This window comes from Lissotriton helveticus, chromosome 7 (genome assembly GCF_964261635.1).
Source record: "Lissotriton helveticus chromosome 7, aLisHel1.1, whole genome shotgun sequence".
Taxonomy (NCBI): Eukaryota; Metazoa; Chordata; class Amphibia; order Caudata; family Salamandridae; genus Lissotriton; species Lissotriton helveticus.
The window spans coordinates 1,168,628,979-1,168,651,658 of NC_136068.1; the positions used below are offsets into that span (position 1 = coordinate 1,168,628,979).

Genomic DNA, 22,680 nt, shown 5'->3' on the forward strand with positions numbered 1-22,680 from the left:
CAGGAAAATATTTACTGACATCCAACGGCCTGAGTTTTTTAGTAACCCAGTCTCAATCATGAATATTTCGAAATCAGAATTGAAGAGGCTATGTATGGCCCACTTTGAACTCCTTAGGTGTGTAGGAGAAATGACGAAGAAAACAGTTAGTGAACATCAATTGTCGCTGACCACCTACACAATTTAGCCATACTTAACCATATGCAACTTGGGCTTTGACCGATTTATTTTAACAAGATTTAGGTTCAATTTATTTCACCGGTTGGTCACATTTCCTACTATAAACGACTGGTCTAGAACCTTAGCTCCTTGTCCATGTGATAGCACCTCGGTACAATCCACTTTTCATGTAGGTCTGTTCTGTAAATTATACGAGAGTGAGCGTAAAAGATGGATCAAACAGTACTTGAGGCAAGGCGTCTGGCGGCAATGCCGCCCTGCGTTCCTTAGTTTGCAGCAATTGGGAAATGCCCCCTGTACTATGGTTATGTCTGTTTTTTTAAAAAATGTTTTAAGAAAACGGAATTTAGTGATTAGCGAACTCGTCTAAACTGATTTAATACTGTTTTAACAATGTTATTATTGCTAATGATTTGTATTAATGTATATATATGAACTGTTGCTTTTATGATTTTATATAACAAAAATCGAATAAAGCTAATCTGAATCTGAATCTGAGAAATGTCATCACTGCAGGTCTCCAGGAGCGAGCAACATATTAGCCGACGAAGGACACCAGGGGACCGTGAGGCTCAAGTTGAGGGTGAGAGAAAAAGTGTGGTTCCCTGGTCTTGAGGCAGCTTTGGCCACGCTAGTAAGAAATTGCAGAGCCTGTCAGCTCATCAGCAGCCCAGAGGCCCCTGCGCCTATAACAGAAGATCCTGCGCCGTCCCAGTGCTCGTGGTGGAGCCTGGACTTCGGGAGTTTTCCAGACAGGCGGGGGACCGCAGTCCTGATTGATAGCTACACTAAATATCTGATAGTCGAAGTGATATTGTCTACATCCTTCGGGCACCTACAGCCAGTCCTGGAAAAAACATTTGCATTCTTTGGACTGCCACACGTGATCAAGACTGACAACGGCCCCCGTTTCAAGGGGGATAGTTTAAAAACCTGCTAACACTGCTTGGAGTCCACCACCATAGCATCACTCCACAATGGCCGCAGGCCAGCGGCGAAGCTGAGCGCTTCATGCGAACTCTTAATAAAATTCTCCAAATAGCGGTAGCAGAGCAGTCTGATCCTGAGGTAGCGCTTTAAAGATTCCTACGGGAATATTGCAGCACCCCACACTGCACGACTCAGAGGTCGCCCTGGTCCTTGATTCTTGCTGGACTCCGTCGAAACACCATTCCTGTAGCGGACAACTGGGTCCCTGAACAATACGACCCGGTCAACACCCAAGCTCGGCGAATGGCAAATAATGAGAGAGCTAGTAGGCGAAGAAGAGTTTCGGCTTGCGTCATTGCACCAGGATGTCAGGTCCTAGTACGGAATCACCGCAGTGGGGGTAAATTCCACACAGCATATGAACCGGGGCTGTGGACTGTGCTCAGGCTCAACGGAACTGCCCTTACAGACAAAAGTGGAGAAGAGATTATTACCAGAAACATATCCTGGTTCAAGAGAATACAAGTGTCAGATGCTGAGGCGGAATCTCCCAGAGTGGCGAAGGGTGAAGAGACAGCGAGCAGGGATCTCACCCCATGCCCGGAAGAAGGTAAAGCAGTAGTCCACATGCCTCCAACTCAAACCGCGGTGGCTGAACAGAGCGCCATCTCGAAGACCCCATCGTCTGTCAGTCCGACAAGAAGTCAAGGGATCCCAAAGCAGATTCAATCTTAGACCGAATCTCAGACCGAGCCAAAGACATGCAGACTTTGTGTGTTAAATTGTTAGTTAGTTTGTTTTGAACACTGACTTGTGATGGGATGTAGCGGTCTAGCCCCACAAGTTTGATGACCCCTAAACCCCTGGCCTGGAAGGGTCCCCAAACATTGTATCACTCTCTGGCCAGGCGTGGCCAGAGAGCTTAAATAAACGGGCGGGGGTTGCTTGTGACTTCTGGCCCAATGTAGCATACAAGTGTGGCTGTGTATTTCTTTGCACTCCCGCAGTCACAGCTGGTCAGTGGCCTGTGGCCACTTCACCGATTGCACAGCCAGCTACACCTCTCCTAAATTTCTACTCCATACTCCCCTTTCTATATAAATTATAAGTTATATACCTAGAGGCTCTTGAAAACTGGATTGCAGATGGCAGACGGTGTGAACCTTCCTATCTCTTGTCACCGTAGCGCAACCTTGACAGTATCTCTACGCAGAAAGCCAGCTTGACTACCTGAACAAGATTTAAAACGTGGACACATCAACAGCTGTATTCAAACCAAACATCGGCATTGCAAGGGAAGTCTTCTAATCAGTTTGACATGGTTTCATCTTACAGCGTAAACCACGAGGTTTGAGCATCACCGCTGTAACACAAATTTCGAAAACGAGACTTGGTACACCTTTGTGATGCCTCCTACAGACAAACTACTTTATCCAGGTGCATGTCCTCTGATAGGACCAATCCTTTCCTTTGGGAGTGAAGAATGCTGATGTTGATGGACATGCACAACCCAATGGGAAATCAAACTCCAATCTACTTCATTCTTCAGAGTTTTGGGGTAAACTTGAGTCCATGATATAAAAGAAATCAATCCCAGACATCCACATATCAAACACCTGGGTTCCGGAGTAGCGTGCTACTTGCCAAAAAAGCACTTCAGCACCCCATCAGGGGTAGCAAGCACGACATAAATACAAACCCTTTGGCCCACATGCATCAATATCGGCTTTTGCGAGTTCTAAATTGCGAAAAATAACGATTTGCAATTTAGAAATCGTAAAAGCCTAAGCATGAATATTTTTGCATTTTTTTTGCAATTCGGTAAAAATCGCTATTTTTACCGAATTGCATAAAAAAATGCAAATTTTCAATTGCGAATTCACAATTCCCATTCATTCCTATGGGCCAAAATGCCCATAGGAATGAATGGGAATTGCGAATTCGCAATTTGAAATCGCAATTCATCAATGCATTTCAAGGGTGGAGAGGGGGGTCCAAATGACCCCCCCCTGCACCCATGAAATGTACTTTTCAGTATAAGTTACATACACACATGTCCTAAGGACATGTGTGTCTGAAACTTAACAGTTTAAAAAATGCATTTTTGTGCATTTTTAAACAATTTCGCAAATTACCACGAGGTTGAACTTCGTGGTAATTTGCACTTCCTATTTGAAAAATCGCACTTTTTTTTTAAATGATACATAGCATTTAAGAAATCGCACAATCGCGATTTCTTATATGCTATCGCAATTTTGGAAATCGTAAAAAAGTTGCAACTTCTAAAATAACATGATGCATCCCAAACAGCACTTTTGGAATCGCAAACGGCCGATTTTAAGGAATCGCACCGTTTGCGACTCCAAAAATGCTTGATGCATGCGGGCCAGTGTTCCCTCTCTTATACCTCCACTATCCTTCTCAATCCAAATAACTAACACCCAGTGGCGTAACGATAATTGAGGGGGCTACCCTGAAAGGTACGTGGAGGGGCCCCCTCCGGACTCTATCAGGAGCTCTCAGGCCGAAGTGCTGTGCTGAGGGGGCCCCCTGGAGCTTGGGCACCCCCCACACTGTGGCGGCTGCAGGGGCCTGTGTTATGCCGAAAAGCCCTTGGTCTCCTTGTCAGGTGTAGTAAGCGTTATATAAATGCTATTACAATACAATACATTTCAAACACTTCCGATATGTTTGAAATCCCTTCATGTGGCATAAAGGAGTTTTGTTATAGCCATGTAACAAAGCAGCATCAAACAAATGTGACCACTGGGCATTTGCCATGGACGTAATCACATATTTCGCATGCTTACCTGTGATTTTAATGAAGCAATAGTGTCCTCGAGTTCTTGTCTTAAATACATAGGCATGAGGCATTTAACTTTCATTTCACATTCTTGTCGAACACTGTTCACCTGGAATTAAAAACACAACTGATAAGGATCTTATAAACCTCAATAAACACCATATCTATAATAGAGCTATACATCTACTTATATTGCAGTATTAAGGCAAAATGCAGTTGTTAACGTAGGAATTTTTTTTATCATGGCTTTAAATAAATGACTTGTAACACCAGTTGAATCCATTATCCATTCATAGATCTCCCTCAGTTATCAGTAAGAGTAAATGAGGTTTATTGGTTAACTTGTCGACTGTGGAATTTATTTTATTTAAAATCCACCACTTTACTAAATTGTGTGATCCGACCAAAAATATTCATCAATGGTATTGAGATTATTAATCACTAGGACCTATGTGTTTCTCGTGAAAACACCAATAGAAAACAAAAAACCCACCAAATGAAGCATTAAAAACTCAGTTAAATAATTATAGGAGTATGTGATCGGTAGTTAAAGGTCCTTCACATATGAGAAATAAAAATACAAATGTAAAGAAGAAATGAAAAAAGGAACATATACTTTTCTTTAACTTAGAAAGCAGAAAAAACCATGATGAATCATTTAGTCATAAATCACAAAAATTAAACAATCATAGAGTCATTCAGGGTACTAGAAAGGGACCCTCATCAGCCTGGTTCGTCACCAACGTAATTAAGGGATACGGCAGTGTATTTCAGTTCAAATAGACAATCATCTGAACGTACAGTTCCGATCTCAAGTCACCACTTTAGTCTCACTACAAAATACGAAATTAGGTAAAGTAAATTTAAGACAATTGAACAGAAAAAATGAAGTAAAACACCTATCAATTAAAAGGCAGGTACTTTCACGGTGTCTTTTTGACCTGATCAGCTTCAGGCGCTGAGTTCGGCTAAACGGTTTTAGTAATTTATTTTAAAAGTTTAGCAATAAGAAGGGGATTTCCTGATGAAAAAGCACTTTTCTCTGAAAGGCACAGAATGGAAATGTTTGCTCTTAACTGCAAATCACCTTCGGATAATTCACTCCATATATGATTGGTAGAACATTGCATTTCTATCTACAAAGGTTAAGATTGAAGGTATTGCTAAAGAAACTGTTTTATTCTCCTTGGTTTCCTTTGTATGCAGTTTGCGTCTGTACTGAAAGAACGTACCACTTATGACAAATTCAGTTTTGTGTGGAGTCTAAATAAATATATATGCAGGGAAAGAACACCCTAGTCTCATGGTGAAGGTCTAAAGACCTGAAGAAAGATTGATCTATCGCAGAGCCCTGCGCTTCTGGAACAGTTCTCAAGAGATGGGCAGACCTTCACTTGTCATTTATCTGGAGATCTACTCATCGTCGCATTTATACAAAAACAACATTTTGAAATTAACAAAGGTCTGGAGTATTACGAATTCTACAACAAGGCACCAACCATGACACCCTTGGCATTGTAGCATGGCTTTCGCAATTCTAGCCAGGTGAAAGAATCTTGGATTTTAAAACTGGGAGAAAGTAAAGGTGCTCCAGCTAAGGGATGAATGTGCGACGCTTTAGTACTTCGGCACTTTAGACGGGAAGATGTTTCTGTTGAGTCTGCAAAAAGAATGTGTGGTTACCACAGCAACTGCTGCCTCCTGAACTTGGGCTTCCTCTGATGCAGAGAAAGAACATTCAAAGCAAGGTGTCTTTGTGCTGAAAAGAAGAACACAGGTGTTTTTTTTCAAACTGCATCCAAGCAATAAAGGACACTGGGAGAAGGAAGGCAGCTGGTTCGGTAGCTCAAACCGTAAAAGGCAGTAGTGTCACCACTGCTTAAAGCAGCACGAACAGACCCGGGGAACAGACCAGGAAAAGGCCATTCGGGTGCATTAATATGGAAAATCAGCACTAATGAAATCAACAATGATTTTACAAGGGATCAATAAATGAAAATGTCTTAACAAGAAAAGAAAGAGGTGGATAGTGCTTAAAGAAACATGACATCACACGATTTATAATACAACCCAACATTAATGCGGGCAAGTATTTCTGTGCAGATTATATACATTATTTTATCAGCAGCAGACTTGTTCCCAACATCATTGCAGGACACACAATATCTGCTTGTCTAAAAGTGAGTGGTCACAAAAGCACCTTTGCGTAGGGCACTCAGAAAAGCACATTTGAGACTCACTCCTATACTAGGGCCGACATTTTGAGTTCAAAGTCAATTAACCAAAGTATAGTCTGCCACATTATTCAGAGGAAAATGCTGAGAAGGAGACTACCCTCATTGTCTTTTTATGATTCCCATTACTTTCAAACTGGTACCAGATCTTCATCTTAGATGGATGCGCACAGTGGTGCTAGACATCGTACAACGAGTATGAAGGACACATGTAGCATTAACTTATGTGGGTCTGTAGAGGCAACCTTTATTTTATCTTTTAGTAAAAGAGGGAATGAAACTTTGGGGTTTACTCACCCCCTCCATGAAAACAATTCATTGGCTTCCTTTAGTTGGCACAAATTCTGAGACTCAGTCAGTTGAACAATCAATTAACACCATCGCTGGCCCCCATTTAGTGGGAAGAAAGCGTATCATTCCAACTGCTGGTTCCCTGTAAAAGCACCAATACCTGATTATCGTCTAACTTGGTCTTCCTGTAACCTCTAAATGCAAAACATTTACACATTTTATTATAATTCACAAGTGTGACCAGTGTCCTCTAGGGCTCGGAGGTCCCAGGGAAGTCAGGGGTTACCTGGCTTCAATTGTGCCAATTGGAGCCTTTTACCTATGGTGTCCAGGGGCCACCTTACTATTAGACTCAAAGTTGAGCACCAAGTACTACCCTTCAGCACTTGACACTCAGATAGTGACGAAGAATAGTCCAAGGCTAACTTAGAGAGGTGGTGTGGGCTAGGAATTCAGAACTCAGCAGAGACAGTAGTACAACTCACAACTGCCCATATTACAGCCAGTGTCCTTAGGTGAAAAAATAGACAATCACTAGGAAAAAGATTGCTGCAAATACTGTAGTTCTCAATGCTGAAAATACATTTGACCGGGTTGAGAAGTGTACTGACTGAAATGGGCTTTGGACCCCACTTCGCTGATTACAATGAAACCAAGAGAGAAAAAAGTAGTGAATGTTAGCAGGTCGAAAGATATTTTACCCAACTGCGGAAGAAGGCATGGTTGTCACCTGTCAGCATGTTTATTCACCCTCACAAAAGAATGCCTGGCAGTCAATATAAGACAACAACCAGGCATTTTCCAGATCACATTCATAGTGGAGCAACATAAAATCAGCCTAGTCATCGATGAGGTCTTTTTACCTAAATCCAGATGTATCATTAGAGGTGCTCAACACTCAGCTGAAGTTGTCTGAGCAGGTTGCAGGACTCCTGATCAATAAATATATATCAGAAATACTTAATTTCACACTTCCTAAAAACATAATGACACACTGAAATCGAACTACCCCTTCAACTGAGCCAACAAATCCATTAGATACCTCGAGATTAATCTTATGGCTTCCAGATCTATCCTGTTGGCAGCTAACTGGCCTATGATTCTGTCAGCCATCTAAATTGACCTAAATATATTCAGGCCTCTTTATTTTAAACTGATGGGCCCTATGTTGGAGGTCTATAATTTCTAAACTAATAAATATTTGTTGACAAATAAAAATGCAGGCCTCTAACTTTGTAGTGGTTATGAAGACTGACACGGTAAAATGAACATATTACCAAGGTTATTATGTCTATTCAGACGATCCCTGAGTCAATTTCCAAAGATGCCTTAGAACAATAGCATTGGAGAATAGAAACCTCTATATGGGAGGGCGGGGGTTGGAGCCAGGGGTGAGAGTATTGGCGAGTTGACTAATCCAGATTTTGAGATATTATCAAGCTGCACATATGCAGCTGTTTCAAGCATGGACAGCTAGGGAATCGGACAGAGGTTGAGTGAACTTGGATAGCCCTGCAAAACGCTTGTTCTTTGGCACAATCAATGTGAAAGCTTAAAACCCTTTTGAGGTCCCCTTTTTTTGAAAGGTGGGACCCAGGTGTGCAAAGAACACAGGCAGGGTGATGGATAGCTGTATGTGCAAGGGAGTCATGAATTTTGGCAAGAATGCTGCCTGATTCCTCAGCACCAACTTGTCTGAGAAGAAGGTGGTTTATGGCATTTGTACTGAGGTTGCCTGGAGTTCAGTCACATGACAAACTAACATAATTGCGAAGAGGAAGGCAGTCTTCAAAGTCAGGCAGTGCAGAGAGCAACTATGGATCAGCTCAAAGGGCATGCACATGAGAAACGTCACAACTATGGTAAGGGTCCACTATGGCATCACAAACGGCTTAGGAGGGAACATGTGTGTCAAACCTTTAATAAATTCCTCCACAACAGGTGATTTAAACATGGGCGATTGGTCAAATAAATGCAGAAAGACCAAAAGGGCTGACAAAAAACCTCAAATAGTGCCCACTGCATGAACTCATTGGGCTAAAGATAAAACAAAGGAGAGGATGCCCAACAGCTTTGCGTGTAAGAGATCAATCTTACGAGCACCGTACCAGACCACAAATGTGTCCCATCACTCAGCATATATGAATGCAGTGTCGTGTGGAGGACTCTGTCCCATCAATGCAAAAAAAGATCCTCCCAAAGTGGTAGTCTGATTGGAGGAGCCCAGTTGTTTTTGAATACATAAAAACCGAAAGGGTAGATAAAAAACCTTAAATAGTGTACACTGCAAGTATGTGTTGGGCTAAAGATAAAGCAGAGGAAATGATGTCCAATAGGTTTGTTTATGACACATCAATCTTACGAGTACTGCACCAGGCCACACATTTGTCCATCACTCTTCATAAATGGATTTCTTGGAAAGGTATCTGGCGGCAAGGATGACATCGACCACCTCAAGCGGCAGGTCAAACACAGTCAGTTGCTGCTGCTCAATTTCCATGCATTTAGGTGTAGATTGGGCAGATTCCAAGGAGGACCCTGCCCCAATGATGCAATAGAAGATCCTCTTGAATTGGTAGCCTGGTCAGAGCAGAGACGCTCATGCCAAGAGATTCCAGGTACCACACTCTCCTGGCCCAATCTGGCGCCATTAGTATAACTTGGGCCTGGTCGTTCGGGATCTTTTTCAGAACTGGGGGCAGGAAAGATATGAGGGTGAAAGTACTTGTAAAGTGTTATTTCGGAAACTCCAACATGCAAAACGTTCAAATTTTCACATTCTTGATGGGGGGAAAAAGATCTAGCAGAATTGTAACCACTGTTGGAAGATGCCATGCACCATTTCAGGATGTAGACATCACTCGTGATCTGCCAGACACCACCAGCTCAACTTGACCGCTCTGGTATTAAGTGACTGTCAGGTGGTTCACAATCAGGGAAATGCACTGGCGCGCCCAAAAATCCAGTGACGCACATCCTCCTGACACAGGACCCAGGACTCCACTCTGCTATGTTTGTTGCAATAATACATGGAGATGGTGTTTTCCATGAAAACCTGCACCAGACTCTACTTGATGGACAGCAGGAAGGCCTTCAGAGCCAGACAAATGGCCTGCAACTCCAACAGACAGATGTGGAGCTGAGCTTCTGTTGGAGATCAAAGCCTTTGGATCCTGTTTTATATTAGGGCTTGGATTTTGATCTGGATTTACACAAGGACTTCGAGCACGAAGCTCACTGCTCGCTTGAATGGAAAGAGTCTGTGCCTGTGACTTGGAACAGGACTTGCACAAAGGATGCAACTTTTTCTATTTGGCGGCATAATGCTTCACTTTCCAGTCATGGATTGCTTTTAAGTGCATAAAGGCACACTTACTGTGCAATTTTGAGTTGTGGCCTGAGCCCAGACACCGGAGACACACCTTATGCGAGTCTATTAATGACATTTGTATTCTGCAGTTGTGACATGGTATGAACCCTGTAGTTTTAGGTGGGGACATTGTTTCCTAGCACATTGGAATTTGATTTAGAAGTCGTCCGAACACTGACAAAATCGAGACAGGAGTTTCATATCTGTGTCAGAAAACTATGAAAGAAAGGAATTGAATGCAGCACACAGGAGTTGGCTTACACGCGACTCTGCCCCATCACTTCCGGTGATGGGGTAGAGTCGACAATGTCAACAGGGCCAAAGTAGAACATCAGGGAAATAAAGAGTTGGTGTTTTGTTTCCTGAAACACTGCTCAAAAGGAAGTGCAACAAGGCTCCCAGAAAGTGGGACTTTAAGTCCAAATATCTTGTAATAACTGGGCTGTTTTGGTTGACTTGTGGGGTTTCAGAATTTACAGCTTCACTGGCAACTCTCCACACTCTCCAAGGGAAGAGAGGAGGAATAACCATGCTCATGGTCCCTTTGAGTGTTCCAGAGGCCCACAGAGATTCAGAGATATTTCACCAGGGTTCCTTGTGGACTTATGATGATTAATTAGTCACTCTACAAAGTTTCCTCGGACAGCATGCTGATGGGCTGTACCATCTTTTCCGGACAGCTTTTCCTCATGGAGGACACTCCCTGTACTCTTCAACAGAAGTTGGTTTCCCCATGGCTTAGTCATGCAGACCTACTGGCAGAGTTCAGGACCCCATGTTCCATGCATAGGTTTTAGACTGGGCTGATAACTCCTCAAGGCAGATGCTCCTCTGGAGGTTGAAGTCCATCAATTGCTTGAATACAGCAGTACCCGCTTCTTCAAGGCAGTCCTAGCTCTCTTTGCATGTAGAGCTTTGTTTCAGATCCTGACCCACGCTGGGAGAGGAGCTAGCTGTCAAATATAACAGCCCTGGAATGGGGAAATGTTTTCCCTCTAATTGGTATGATGGGCCAGGCCATCAGTCAGCGAGCAATCCCTTGAAAGCATACATGGGGTTCTGCCCGGTATTTATCCTTGACTGGTGCAGATTTGAATTATAGAGCCTTTTTCTGTTTTGGGTTAGATCTTATATCTGGGATGTAAGAAAGTTTCCCACAGGCAGCTCCAGCCACAGTACTTGCCTTGTATAGTTAGCAGAAAAAAGGGCTGGAGTTGGGTGTGTCCTGACAGGAGGTGGAAGACGAAAGCAAAAAGGAGGAATAGCCATTCTCACTGTCCACTGCACAAACCTGTCTGCAGAGTCATTGACAGTGAGAGGGGAATCAGAAAGAGTTGGTGGTGGCCTTTGCACATCAAAAGATAACCCCACACCTCCAGCTACTGAAGCATCACCTCCCTTCAAAGGCCAGACTTCAAGCCTTCCCTCAATCCACAAAAGAACCTAAAATCTCTATCTTGTCAACTATTAATACAGAGGCATCTCAAAACGAATTCCTGCCTCCATGCAATACCGCACACGAATACTGCTCACTCAAGTCAAGTCAAGTCAAAATCTTTATTCGATTGTAGGTTTTACAATCATAAAAGTGCAATTTTTAAACACACGATAAAAATAACATTAAAAACAATTCATTTCAGTTGGCAAATAAAGACACAGTATACAGTACAATATATTAGGCAGTACGAGCATGGGCAACATATGATTAAAAATATAAATAACTGTGGTATTAAAAACGCCTAAAAGAGATGCAGTGTAATTAGCCATCCATGCTTTTCCTAAAGCTGATGGCTTTTTTAAGAAAGTTACAAACAAATAAAGTGCAATCGCTATTCAGTAGTTGTAAGTAATAAAGTACAGGTTTAATTTGTGAAAAACTCAGCTTTTTGAGGCACGGTTTGAGGTATAATTTCCGTGGGATCAAATAATAGGGGCAAATGAAAAGGAAGTGTGCCAGGTCTTGTGGAGACTTTCCGTCGCAGCCACAAGCTGGCAACACTTCTCCCCGTTGAGCCCCACTGGGGACTGCCAATAAAAGATGGAAGAGGTCAAAGCGGAACCTTATTAACAGAAATCTTTCATAACTGGACATAGGCCAAGTCAGGTAAGGTTCCGTGTTCAAGCAAGTTTTTAGTAGAAAATGTTTCCTAACACTGGCCTTCTGCATCTCAACCTCTTCTCTGTCGGTACCTCTTAACAATAATATAGCGATCTTAACCAAGCTGACATCTGTTTTTGTAATTAAATTTGGGGCATAAAACAGATCCCGTCGGTCAATTGCCGTTAGGCTGTCCTTTATGTACTTCACCCACGGTATTTTGAACCTCCCATCAAGCTGTAAGACTTCTTTCATTATGGCATGTGTTAATGGAATATCATTGTTCAGCCAGCAATTCAGCCAGCATACTGCTCACTCTAATTCATACATGCAGAGAGAACATGCATTCTCCTTATCCGGAGGAAGCGAAAGACTGGGTTAAGGATACTATGCAGATCACTATTACCAATGCTATCACTTGGCTGCCAGCCCCTGCCAGTCAAGAATGAGCATGCTAATCTTAAAAGAAGGTGCACTTTGTTGACTTCAGGTTGTGACCTCGAACCCATGCTCCAGAGTCGCAAACCATTCCACAGCAGGCCATCAATGCACACATATGACTGCTGTGTTTACTGAAGGGAAAATCAATAGCCTGCAGACATACAGTGGCTTTCCTAGCAGTCTAAAACAAAGCAGAGATAATGCAGAGCCATGCAGGACACATTTTCACCCCTCCCCTTCTGCATTCATTTTCCATGTTACCATTGAGGTTATACATGAACAGCCATATTGTAATACAATGTGTTAATTCAGTGTTTTAATACACTGTTGTAAAAAAAATATTGTTATCTGGAGTGGACCACAACCCACCCAATGAATAATCACAACCATTGTAAGGGTGAACTCTCAAAGTCCCTAAATTAACCTGAGATCAACTCCCTTGTAACTATGACAGTGTAGACAAGCTTAGCTTAGGGCAACGTGTGAGGTATTTATGAACTACTAATACAGTAATAAAGTCAAAATGCAAAGGGGGTGTGGCCTGGCAGGCTAAGATGGCGGACATGCCTCTCTAGAGCTCCGTCCTGCTGCCCGTGTTATCCACAGCAATCGATTCAGGAATCCTTACCCAGCCGTCCGGCCCTGATGCCCAAATGATCGACACCCCTGAGGCCCCCCGCTGCCCTTGAAATGGGGGGCTAATCGGGGCTTCTCCTCATGCAGGACTGACGATCCGGCAGCGAGGCCAAGATTACGGCGCCCCAATGAGAACCGAACGACCAGACACAGCGACAAGCAGGAACCAGCGACCCAGCGTGAGAACCGGAGGCGCTCTCTGGGGCAGGAGGGCCCAACGCTGGGAACACGGAGGCCCACACGGAACCCCTGACATCCCCTGCAGCGGAAAGGTGAGAGTGCAAGATTGAGCGGCCCTCAGAGACCCCGCAGCGGACCGTGGACGAATGGAGGGGAAGGGCACGGGAAGAGGGTGGTGGGGTGACACACGGGAGCGAATGGCCCATATTCACTACACGTCATGGCCATTAAAGTCCACAACAAAGATATAAAAATCATCACATTGAACGTCAAAGGCATGCACAGGGCTAACAAGAGATATGCCATTTACGCATATATAAAACGGCAACAGGCACAGATAGCGCTCTTACAGAAGACACATTTATCAGCACTGGAAGTGGGCCGGTTACACAGATAATAGCGGGGGATCGTTTGTGCCACTACATACTCGGCATTTGCCAGAGGCACTCTAATCTGGATTAGGCCAGGGATCCCGTTTAAAGAACAGTCACGAGTCATAGATAAAGAAGGCCGATATGCCCTGTTAGAGGGCATATTGGAGGGCCAGACCATCCTGCTGGGAAGTATATACGCTCCTAACATAGATCAAAATCCATATTGGAAGCGTCTCACGGGAGTGCTCACTCAACACACCTCTGTCGCATGGCTCCTCAGTGGTGACTATAATTGTGTTCTGAACATCCAGCTTGATAGGTCCCATCCCCCACCAACACACTCCCCAGCACACAAACAGACAGCTTAATACCAGGCGTGGGTGCAACACTGGAACCTGGTGAATCCGTGGCGGGAGCAAAATCCAGGCATTAAACTCTACTCCTTTCACTCTGTCCCGCATGACTTACGTGTTCGCCTCGATAGATTCCTCTGCTCCACAACCGTGCTCCCATGTGTGCAACACTCCGATTATTTGGGCTGGGTACTCTCAGATCACGATGCCCATATGCTGACTCTCAGGTGGAGACCCCGCACCCTGTGCCCACATGGAAACTACCACATGACTGTCTTACCAATCGGGTGTTTCGACAGGAACATGGGCACTATATCCAGGAACACTTCGCACTCAACTCAGGTACAGCTGAGTCTAGACTAATAGAATGGGACGCATTTAAAGTAGAGGCCAGGGGGCACTGCATACAGCAAATTGTGGGGGTCCGAAAGACACTCGAAAGAACGCTGCAAACTGCAGAGGTAGCGCTAGCGACACTAGCGAAACAAGCTGACACTGCCGTAGCCACCACCGACCAAATAGCGGCGGCTAAAACCTCCTATGCAGATGCACTACAAGACCTACGCAAATACAATTTCCGAGTCTACTCCGCCAGAACACACAAAGAGGGTAACAGGGCGCGCACACTGTTAGCATGGCTAGCCAAACAAGAGGTTGAAGCAAAATCAATCACGGAACTACTAGACCACATGGGAACCCCCAAGCATTCACAGAAAGAGATCCTACACATCCTCCGGAATTATTACTCTGACATCTACCGAGTCCCAGCGCAGACAAATCATTGGGTAATCACGCAATTCCTCAGCCCACTGCAAATTCCCCGCATACCGCGAGCCGCCAGAAAACAATTGGAAACGAAGATTAAAGCCCCAGAGGTCACCCATGACATTAGACAGTTAGCACGAAATAAGGCCTCGGAAATGGACGGCTTCCCGCTCACATATATAAAGTACATTCTCTACGCACCTTGTCCCCAGGGCGGTAATCATGTTTGAAGAGGCACTAGTCAGAAAGGAACTCCCAGGTTCACTCTGAGAATCCATCATAGTGACATTTCTCAAACCCCATAGAGATCCCACCCTCCCTACTTCATACAGACCAATAACGCTACTGAATGCTGACTGTAAACTATTGGGGAAGATTCTAGCGGACCGATACACCCAAATTCTAACTCCGCTGGTTCACCCTGATGAAAACGGGTTTGTTCCGGGGTGTAACACATCACAGAACATGCGTAGACTGTTCCGTATCCAAGATAGGGTAAGGACACACTTCCTGAATGCAGCATGCCTGATTTTAGACCTCAAAAAAGCATTCAATACTCTGCTATGGCCGTACTTGTTCGCGGTTCTCCACAGGGTTCAGGTGGGACCTATTCTGATGAAATACACGAAACTACTCTACAAGGGCCTAACATCTCGAGTGAGGATAGGTAAATACATCACCACTCACTACCCGATAGAAAGGGGGACTAGGCAGGGGTGCCATCTATCCCTCCTCTTATTCGCCCCTAGCAGTAGAGCCCCTCTTGATTGCGACAAGAGGGAAATGTATGGGGTATACCGATAGCAGACACAATGCCCTGCGTGTCTCTCTACGCAGACTATCTCCTGATCTATGTCAGAGACATTATGAGAGACCTCTCCCCCATCTGGTCGGCACGAAGTGACTTCGCGGCATCCTCAGGCCTCAAGGTCAACTGGGCCAAGTCCACGATATTCCCTTTGAGCCCACATCTAGCCCCACGCGACATATCGGTGGGTGCCCACACGCTCACTTGGAGTACAGCTGCACCTAGATACCTGGGGGTACAATTGTTCCACTCCCCCACGGATTTATACAACAGGAATCACCGCAAGGTATAAGCAGGATTGCGTACGTCAGTACACTTCTGGAAGACATTACCTCTCTCCCCCATCGGTCGAGTAGCACTCGCAAAGATGATAATGTTCCCGAGGCTCTTGTATCATTTCACCTAAATTCCAGTGATACCGCTGCGTTCCTTTTTCAAAGAACTATACACGCTCCTAACCACCCTGATCAGGGGAGGGGGAAGAAGTAGGGTGGCCTTAGCCACGCTTTACCTGCCCACGACTCAAGGAGGGCTTGTTGCCCCGTCTTTCGAAGCATACTTTCTGGCGGCGCAGCTCCAGTGGCTGTCGCACTGGCGGCGGAAAGCTATATAGGGGAAACAATCACAGAACAGGGGCGGATGCCTCTTCCAGGCTGCTGTTACCAGGTACTAAACCCCTCCGCACATACCTCTTGCACGCACGTGTATGCTGAAGATACATTGCATGTCCAAAGGGAACACCCGTACTCTCCGTTACTTCCGCTGGTGGGCTTCCCCCATGATGACAGTTATTATATCACCCGCGCTCCCCAGGTATGGACTGATCATTCTATCACAGAGATGGAGTCCCTATTTGGAGACGGGCAACTGATGACGTATGCCAACTTGACGGACCTATATGACCTTTCCCAGGACAGTTCCTACTACACCGACAGCTAATAGACAGCAGCTGCCCGTTCTGGGATCCACAGCGGGTGAACCCCCAACACACCCGGTAATACACACCATAATACATATGGGGTGGCTAGACACTTGGTAACCTGGTTATTCAAAGCAGTCCGAGAGCTCATTCTCCGTCCACTGGATGCATTACGACAAACATGGGAGGATGAAGTGGGTTGGGTATTCAACGACAAAGAGTGGGAGAGAGCCTTAGAGTACCCCAAGAAAGTTTCCAGAAACGCACGCTTTAGGAACATTCAATTCAATATACTCCATAGAGCATACCTCACCCCACAACCTCTCCACCGCTTCTATCCTATTGAACTGGACACCCTGGCACCCTTGAAATACCTCCCTGTATTACCGATTCGGTAATACCGAATCGGTAATACAGAATTTCTTCACATTTATTCATATGGGCCTCCAAGTCCATAGGAATGAATGGGTAGGTATTCGTTATTAGCGGATCTCAATTACCGATTCGGTAATAATGAATATTAAGAATTCAGTATTTTTTACCGAATTCTTACCTACATCTGAAATACCGATTCCTGAATACCGAGTCGGTAAAATTTGGTATTTAGGAATCGGTATTTCCAAGTTACCTACATCTAGCCCTTAGTCTTTTAAGTCCTAACCAACCACAGAAGTACACATATAAGGCCCCAAGAACCTCTCGTGAGGCCCTCAGAGACTCACAGGGTTTCAGGCAGAGCCCAACAGCAGGGTCCAGTCCAGTAACAGTTGGCACAGGTCAGCTGGGTGTTTCCAGGATAGGCTCTTTGAGCAGCTGGCCTGGTATATGATGTCCCCTAATGTAAGTGGGCACCTTGCACCAGTCCAGACAAACCTTATGGTGATTTAAGAGGTCTGAAAGAACCTTAGAAAGCTCTCTAAGAGGTAGCTGTGGAGAGCAACCTTCAGGCTTAGTCAAGAAGGAGTGTAAAGCAGCTTGTTATCTAATAGAATAGATGAAGTGAAAAATAACCACACAAAGCATTTATAAAAATATGTATTTATTATATAATACTCTCTAACACACAGAAATATCGCCTACCCGGAGATATGCAGAATGCACCCAATACTTCAGCAAAGAAACACAGTAAATAGCACGAAATACACAGTGGACCTAGGGGTGGGGGGGTGACTAAACCATATACTAAAAAAGTGGCATAAGAACCATGACTCGGGTCAAGACAAGGTCGAGAGGACGTAGAAGTGCTGGGGACTCAAGGAACCACCCACAGTGAGTTTATAGGGACCCCACGGAGAGCGTGTGCAGTGTGGAAACATGACTCTGCAGCTATGAGGACTAGGCGACGCTGAGGAGGACCAGGAGCTGTGCACGAGCTTTCCCATGAAGGTTGTTGAGTGCTAAGGGGTCGGTGTACGGTGGCAACACCAACAAGCCTTGGCAAATGCAACCAACGCAGGAGTTGAGCAACGTCGGGACCAGCAAGGTCCAGGGGCCTCACCAAAAGCAGAGGAGTGAGGGCAGGCCCCGAGCAAACAGGGCAGCCCAAGAGAAGCAAAGGTGACCCTCAAATGGACCCACAGGCTGGAGGCACTTTAGTCGCGAGAGGACCTCAAGCAGTTCACCAAAAGATGCAAGCCACGATGCACATGTTGCGGTGTGGCTGAAGATTCTGGTCACTGGAGGTGCTCGAGGTTGGGGCTACTTGGAGCCCGAAGATCTTCTTGGAAAGAAGCTAACAAGCCTCTGCAACTGCAAGTTGGATGTGGTGCACAGGGGTTCGGTTATAGCAACCCCCACAAGGGATACTGGCCTCAAACTTGGTGAGAAGACAGGGCAGGCCTCGGGAGCTGTGTAAAACCACCACCTGTGTTGCAGAGCCCACAGAGTCTAGAGGAGCTCAGGTTCTGCAGACAGGTCAACTTAGGTGCGGTTTATGCAAATGCAGGGGAGTGACTCCTTCACTTCAAGGGAGATTTCTTCAAGTGTCTTTGATGCTTCACAGGCCTTACAAGGTTCCTGTATGATGCACATGCACAGACAATGCAGTAGACTGGAAGGGAGACAAAGTCAGGCCCAAACGAAGTCCAGAGTACCCAGACCGTAGAAGTGCAGTGTTATCTGATCTGAATCTTATCCCATGACGAATCTAGAGACCTATACCCAGATAAGCCTCTAAGTGTCCTTTGTCTAGTTTTGCGCCAGAGAGGGAGCCAACCAGGACTGGTTTAAACTGGACTATGCACAGGGACACCAAATGTGCTCCTCGTGCAGACTGAGTGGCGCTGGCAAGAGCACCCACCCCATCCCAATACAGTAAATGCTGTCTGGGAAGTGGTCGAACCTCCCTGTGACAGGATGCCTTTTGTTCTGCCTTCCCCTGCTCGAGCTTGGCTCGGCAGCAGGAGGGCAGAATTGTGTCTCTGGTTGGCAGCAACCATTTTGCCTAATGGAAAGATCTTCCATTAGGCTCTTTCAGTGCTTGCAATCATACCTCGCACACCGTATACGGTGTGGAGGTATGATTCCAACATGTTTGATACCAAACATGATAGGATTCATTGCAGCTGTTTTCGAAATCGTTTTAGCGTAATTACGTGGTGCCCCTCTATATAGTATATGGCTGCTTCACTGACAACCCAGGAGAAAAGACTCCATAGGCTGCAGGGGTGTCCTGCTCATGAAGGGGCGCCCTCTCACTTGGAACTAAGCACCCGCCTTCAGGATTGCAAAGGCCTGCTATAGGTGTGACTTATAGGTTTAAGTGCAGTGACCCTAGGTATAGGAAACCTATATCTTTAGTAAGTGGTGCTAGCACCATCTTGCACAGGGTGCTATGGCAGGACTGTAGTTCCATTTTGAATGGTTTTTCATGGGTGGCATAATACATGCTTCAGGCCATGGGAGAACTCTGGGGTACCTATGCCCTGGGTACCTTAGTACCATATACTAGGGACTTATAAGGGTACCCCAGTATCCAATCTGGGATGTACCTAACTACTGAACACAACAATTATGGAGAAAGCAGATAGACTGGGGTCCTGATTAGCAGGATCCCAGTCAGACTAGTCAAAAAACAGCTTAGCACTAGGCAAAAAGTGAGGGTAACCATACAGAAGGATACCTCCTACCTACAGCCCCCTACAGCCTGTTGTTCTCTGTAGCCAAAGAAGAGGTCAAACAACTGACTACTTATTTGTCCCGCGTACCAGAGAGACCAGGTCTAGTCCTTTAGGGCCCCATTCAGGTCACTGACCACAGAACCAGCCCCCTTCTGATCTTCTGCAGGTTCAGAAAAGGTTCTTAAGTGGATGCCTGGAGAAGCCACATTTATGTCTAGCGCAAGTTGTATGGGGGCGTGTCTCCTGGACACTTCCTAGCCAATGATGGGGAAAACGTAACCAGGGCCAACCCTACCCATTTTTGCAGTACTCCCTGTTTGCCTTCCTGCAAACTGACCCAACATGCAATAGGTCTAGGCAAATCCAAGATGGCAAAAGTATTCTGCCACATTAAACTTGGGGTCTGAGGGCTGGATGTGTGTATGGGGAGTGGATAATGGTAATCCTACTGTCCCTCCCACATCTAAAACAAAAATCCAGTTTGAGGCTAGGGACTGGTAGACTAGTAGTCTGGTAGGATCAAAGCAAGGTCCTTCAGCAACCAGAGAGAGGATCCACAAGAAAAGTCTTGGCATTCTCTTTCAGTGTGCACCTTGAATATTAATACCTGAATATTGATGGCACAGAATATCAAGGACAAAATATCAAAACCAAAATATTGACTGGTGAACATATATATATTTTCTACACCCTACTAAACATACACGTACCTTGGAGATACACATATCTTCAAGGTACGTAGATGTAAAGCTACAAATAATAAATCTATACTTCTTTATATGCATTCATTTTCGATATTGTGTCTTTCAATATTCTAACCATTATAGTCTTGTAGGCCGATATCCAGTAATACAACCCCATTCTCTCCCTTTCAAGTGTGCACCATGTGTTACATATGACTCAACAGACTTGTCAAGTAGGATTTAACACTGTAGTGACTAAAAGGCTGCCCACAACCACCACCCTACATATTCTGTGGAGTTAGAGGAGTCACCTCATCCCATTCAGGTCAGTCTAGTGTTTGCCGTGTGAGGCAATTCATGCTTTTTCAGACCTATTCGAGGTGGAACACAGGCTTAAAGCTGGCAAAGGTTTATGCTAATTAGCAGTCCTAAAGTTTAGGCAGGTAAAGAGTAATTTTATAAAAGTAACTTTTTCTTAACATTTATTAAAAATCTGATTTCACAGTTGGATTAGATTTTTAATAACTATTAAAAATAGTAGTTTAATAATTGTTTTAGCTGGTCCTTTTCCCGAGATACGGTATCAGTATTAAATAATTTTTTCCAGTACTTCTCCATCAGCCAGGCAGCCTTCCAACAGTGAAAATAGCTTTGGGGTGCTAGTCACTGTAAGCACATGCTAACTTTACATTTCAACCTGTCCTACTTTTAAATACCATGCACCTTGTCTTGTGGGCTACAAGGCCTAGGTAGGAGCAACTTATTAACATTTAAAATAAAGGTTTTCATCTGTGAAAATACGTTTATTTTGACAGGTCGCATTGCATGCTTCACACTTTTACACTCAGGCTACAATGGTAGACCTGAACCCATATTTGCACTGTCACTATATGAATGGCACAATAGATGCTGCAGTCCACTAGAGGCATTTAACTTCCAGGCCCGCTTCCATTTTGTACCATATACTAGGGACTTGTATGTAAGTTAAATATATCAGCTAGTAGAATGCCAATTTGACTATATTTAAAGGGCAAGCACAGACACCTTATTACTTGTTAGCAGCGGTAAAGTGAACAGGGTTCTAAAACCAGCACAATGGATAGGTAAAACACAACATTCTGGGGTGGAGAGGCATCACACAAATGATTGTCATTTCCTATGTATGCAACATCTGCATGCACAAATAGAGCAGTGAGGCAGTAAGTGCTAAATCAAATGGCATGTACGGTCCTTGATGGCTTAATAAGTCTTTTCACATCCTACTCGTGCCTGCCCTATCAAACATCTTTGTCAAATTTAACACCTCTTCAAATGGGGTTCGCTTTTATATACCAACACTACTTTCGAAACTGGAGAAAGTTCTAAAAAGATCCATCAAACCGAAAACTCTGGATGGGTTGGAGGTAGAGTTTACTGATTTTTCCAATCACCTGATATAACCATGAGCAAACCTAAAAGCTCCCCATGTTCTTGTTTATCGGGCTGTGCTAATTTGGAGATGGTGAGAATGCAGCATGAACTCTATTGCCAGGCACCCCTGCGTTTGAGTTATTGTTACTATGGTTGTGTTTGTAATGAGGGTTCTAAAAAAAAACAATATACAGATATCTTGGCAGAATGCTTGGTGTCCCAGCACTACTAATGACGTTGTGGCAAGCAGAAGAAACCTTTCACTTCTTTCGTTTAGAAGTTCAGTAGCTGAATCAGGCTGAATGGTTATTAGATATTGGGTCATTGATATTCGTTCTTTTCTGATCCTTTCGCTTCCCGAGTGTAGCATGTGTATGATAGTAAGGCTTCTCAAGAGCACGTTTATCCAATCAAGGAACGAGGGAAGTTACACCTTACGCTCTCAAGCGTCACAACGAGGTGAAGGGGTTGGTGCACACCACCAGTGTTCGATCGGGGGAAGGGGGGGGGGGGAGTTGGGCGGGGTCTCGTAACAGATGGGTGCGATTTGCCAAAGTTTGGGCCTAGACAGGACTGGAAAGCACAAACATTGTCCCGTTCCATGCTATGTTTTGGTGTTTGTTCACTGTATGTAACACTAGTGGTCTCATGAAAGCAGTCAAACAAAATAATCAGGTCAGCTCATTGGATTTGGAAAGAACAACGTTAACTGAGTTTTGTCATGCCGCGCAGAATATTATCTACAGGTGTACTGGCATGACTCAGTTTCATTAACTGTTTAGTTAGTATGGAGTTTTATAAGCTAAAAGGGATCTAGACATAAAGAAACAAGACTCTAGACAACAGAAGCAGGAAGGCTTTCCTCATCTTGATAATGGACTACATGACGAGTGAGAGAGAACATGAAGAGAGAAACGATGCGGACAATCCAGATCATGTTTTTCAAAGATACGTAGAGTTCCTTTTCAAGATGGCTCCCAACCAGAATGATCATTTAGGTGCAAGAGTGCATAGTATTCACAAGACACAAGGGTTGCTACAAGGCACTGCATCGTTTGATGCACAAATAGTATATGTTCTGTGGGG

General features: G+C 44.6%; 1 protein-coding gene across 3 annotated transcripts in view; it reads right to left on the reverse strand.

Annotated features, from left to right (window-relative positions):
* CEP112 (centrosomal protein 112) overlaps window positions 1–22,680 on the reverse strand; it is a 2,313,552-nt gene that overhangs the window by 63,947 nt on the left and 2,226,925 nt on the right. For all 3 annotated transcript variants that reach the window (XM_078654309.1, XM_078654310.1, XM_078654308.1), the window contains one exon: window positions 3,921–4,022. In XM_078654309.1, the coding sequence (XP_078510435.1) occupies window positions 3,921–4,022 (102 nt within the window). The remainder of the gene's footprint in view (window positions 1–3,920; window positions 4,023–22,680) is intronic.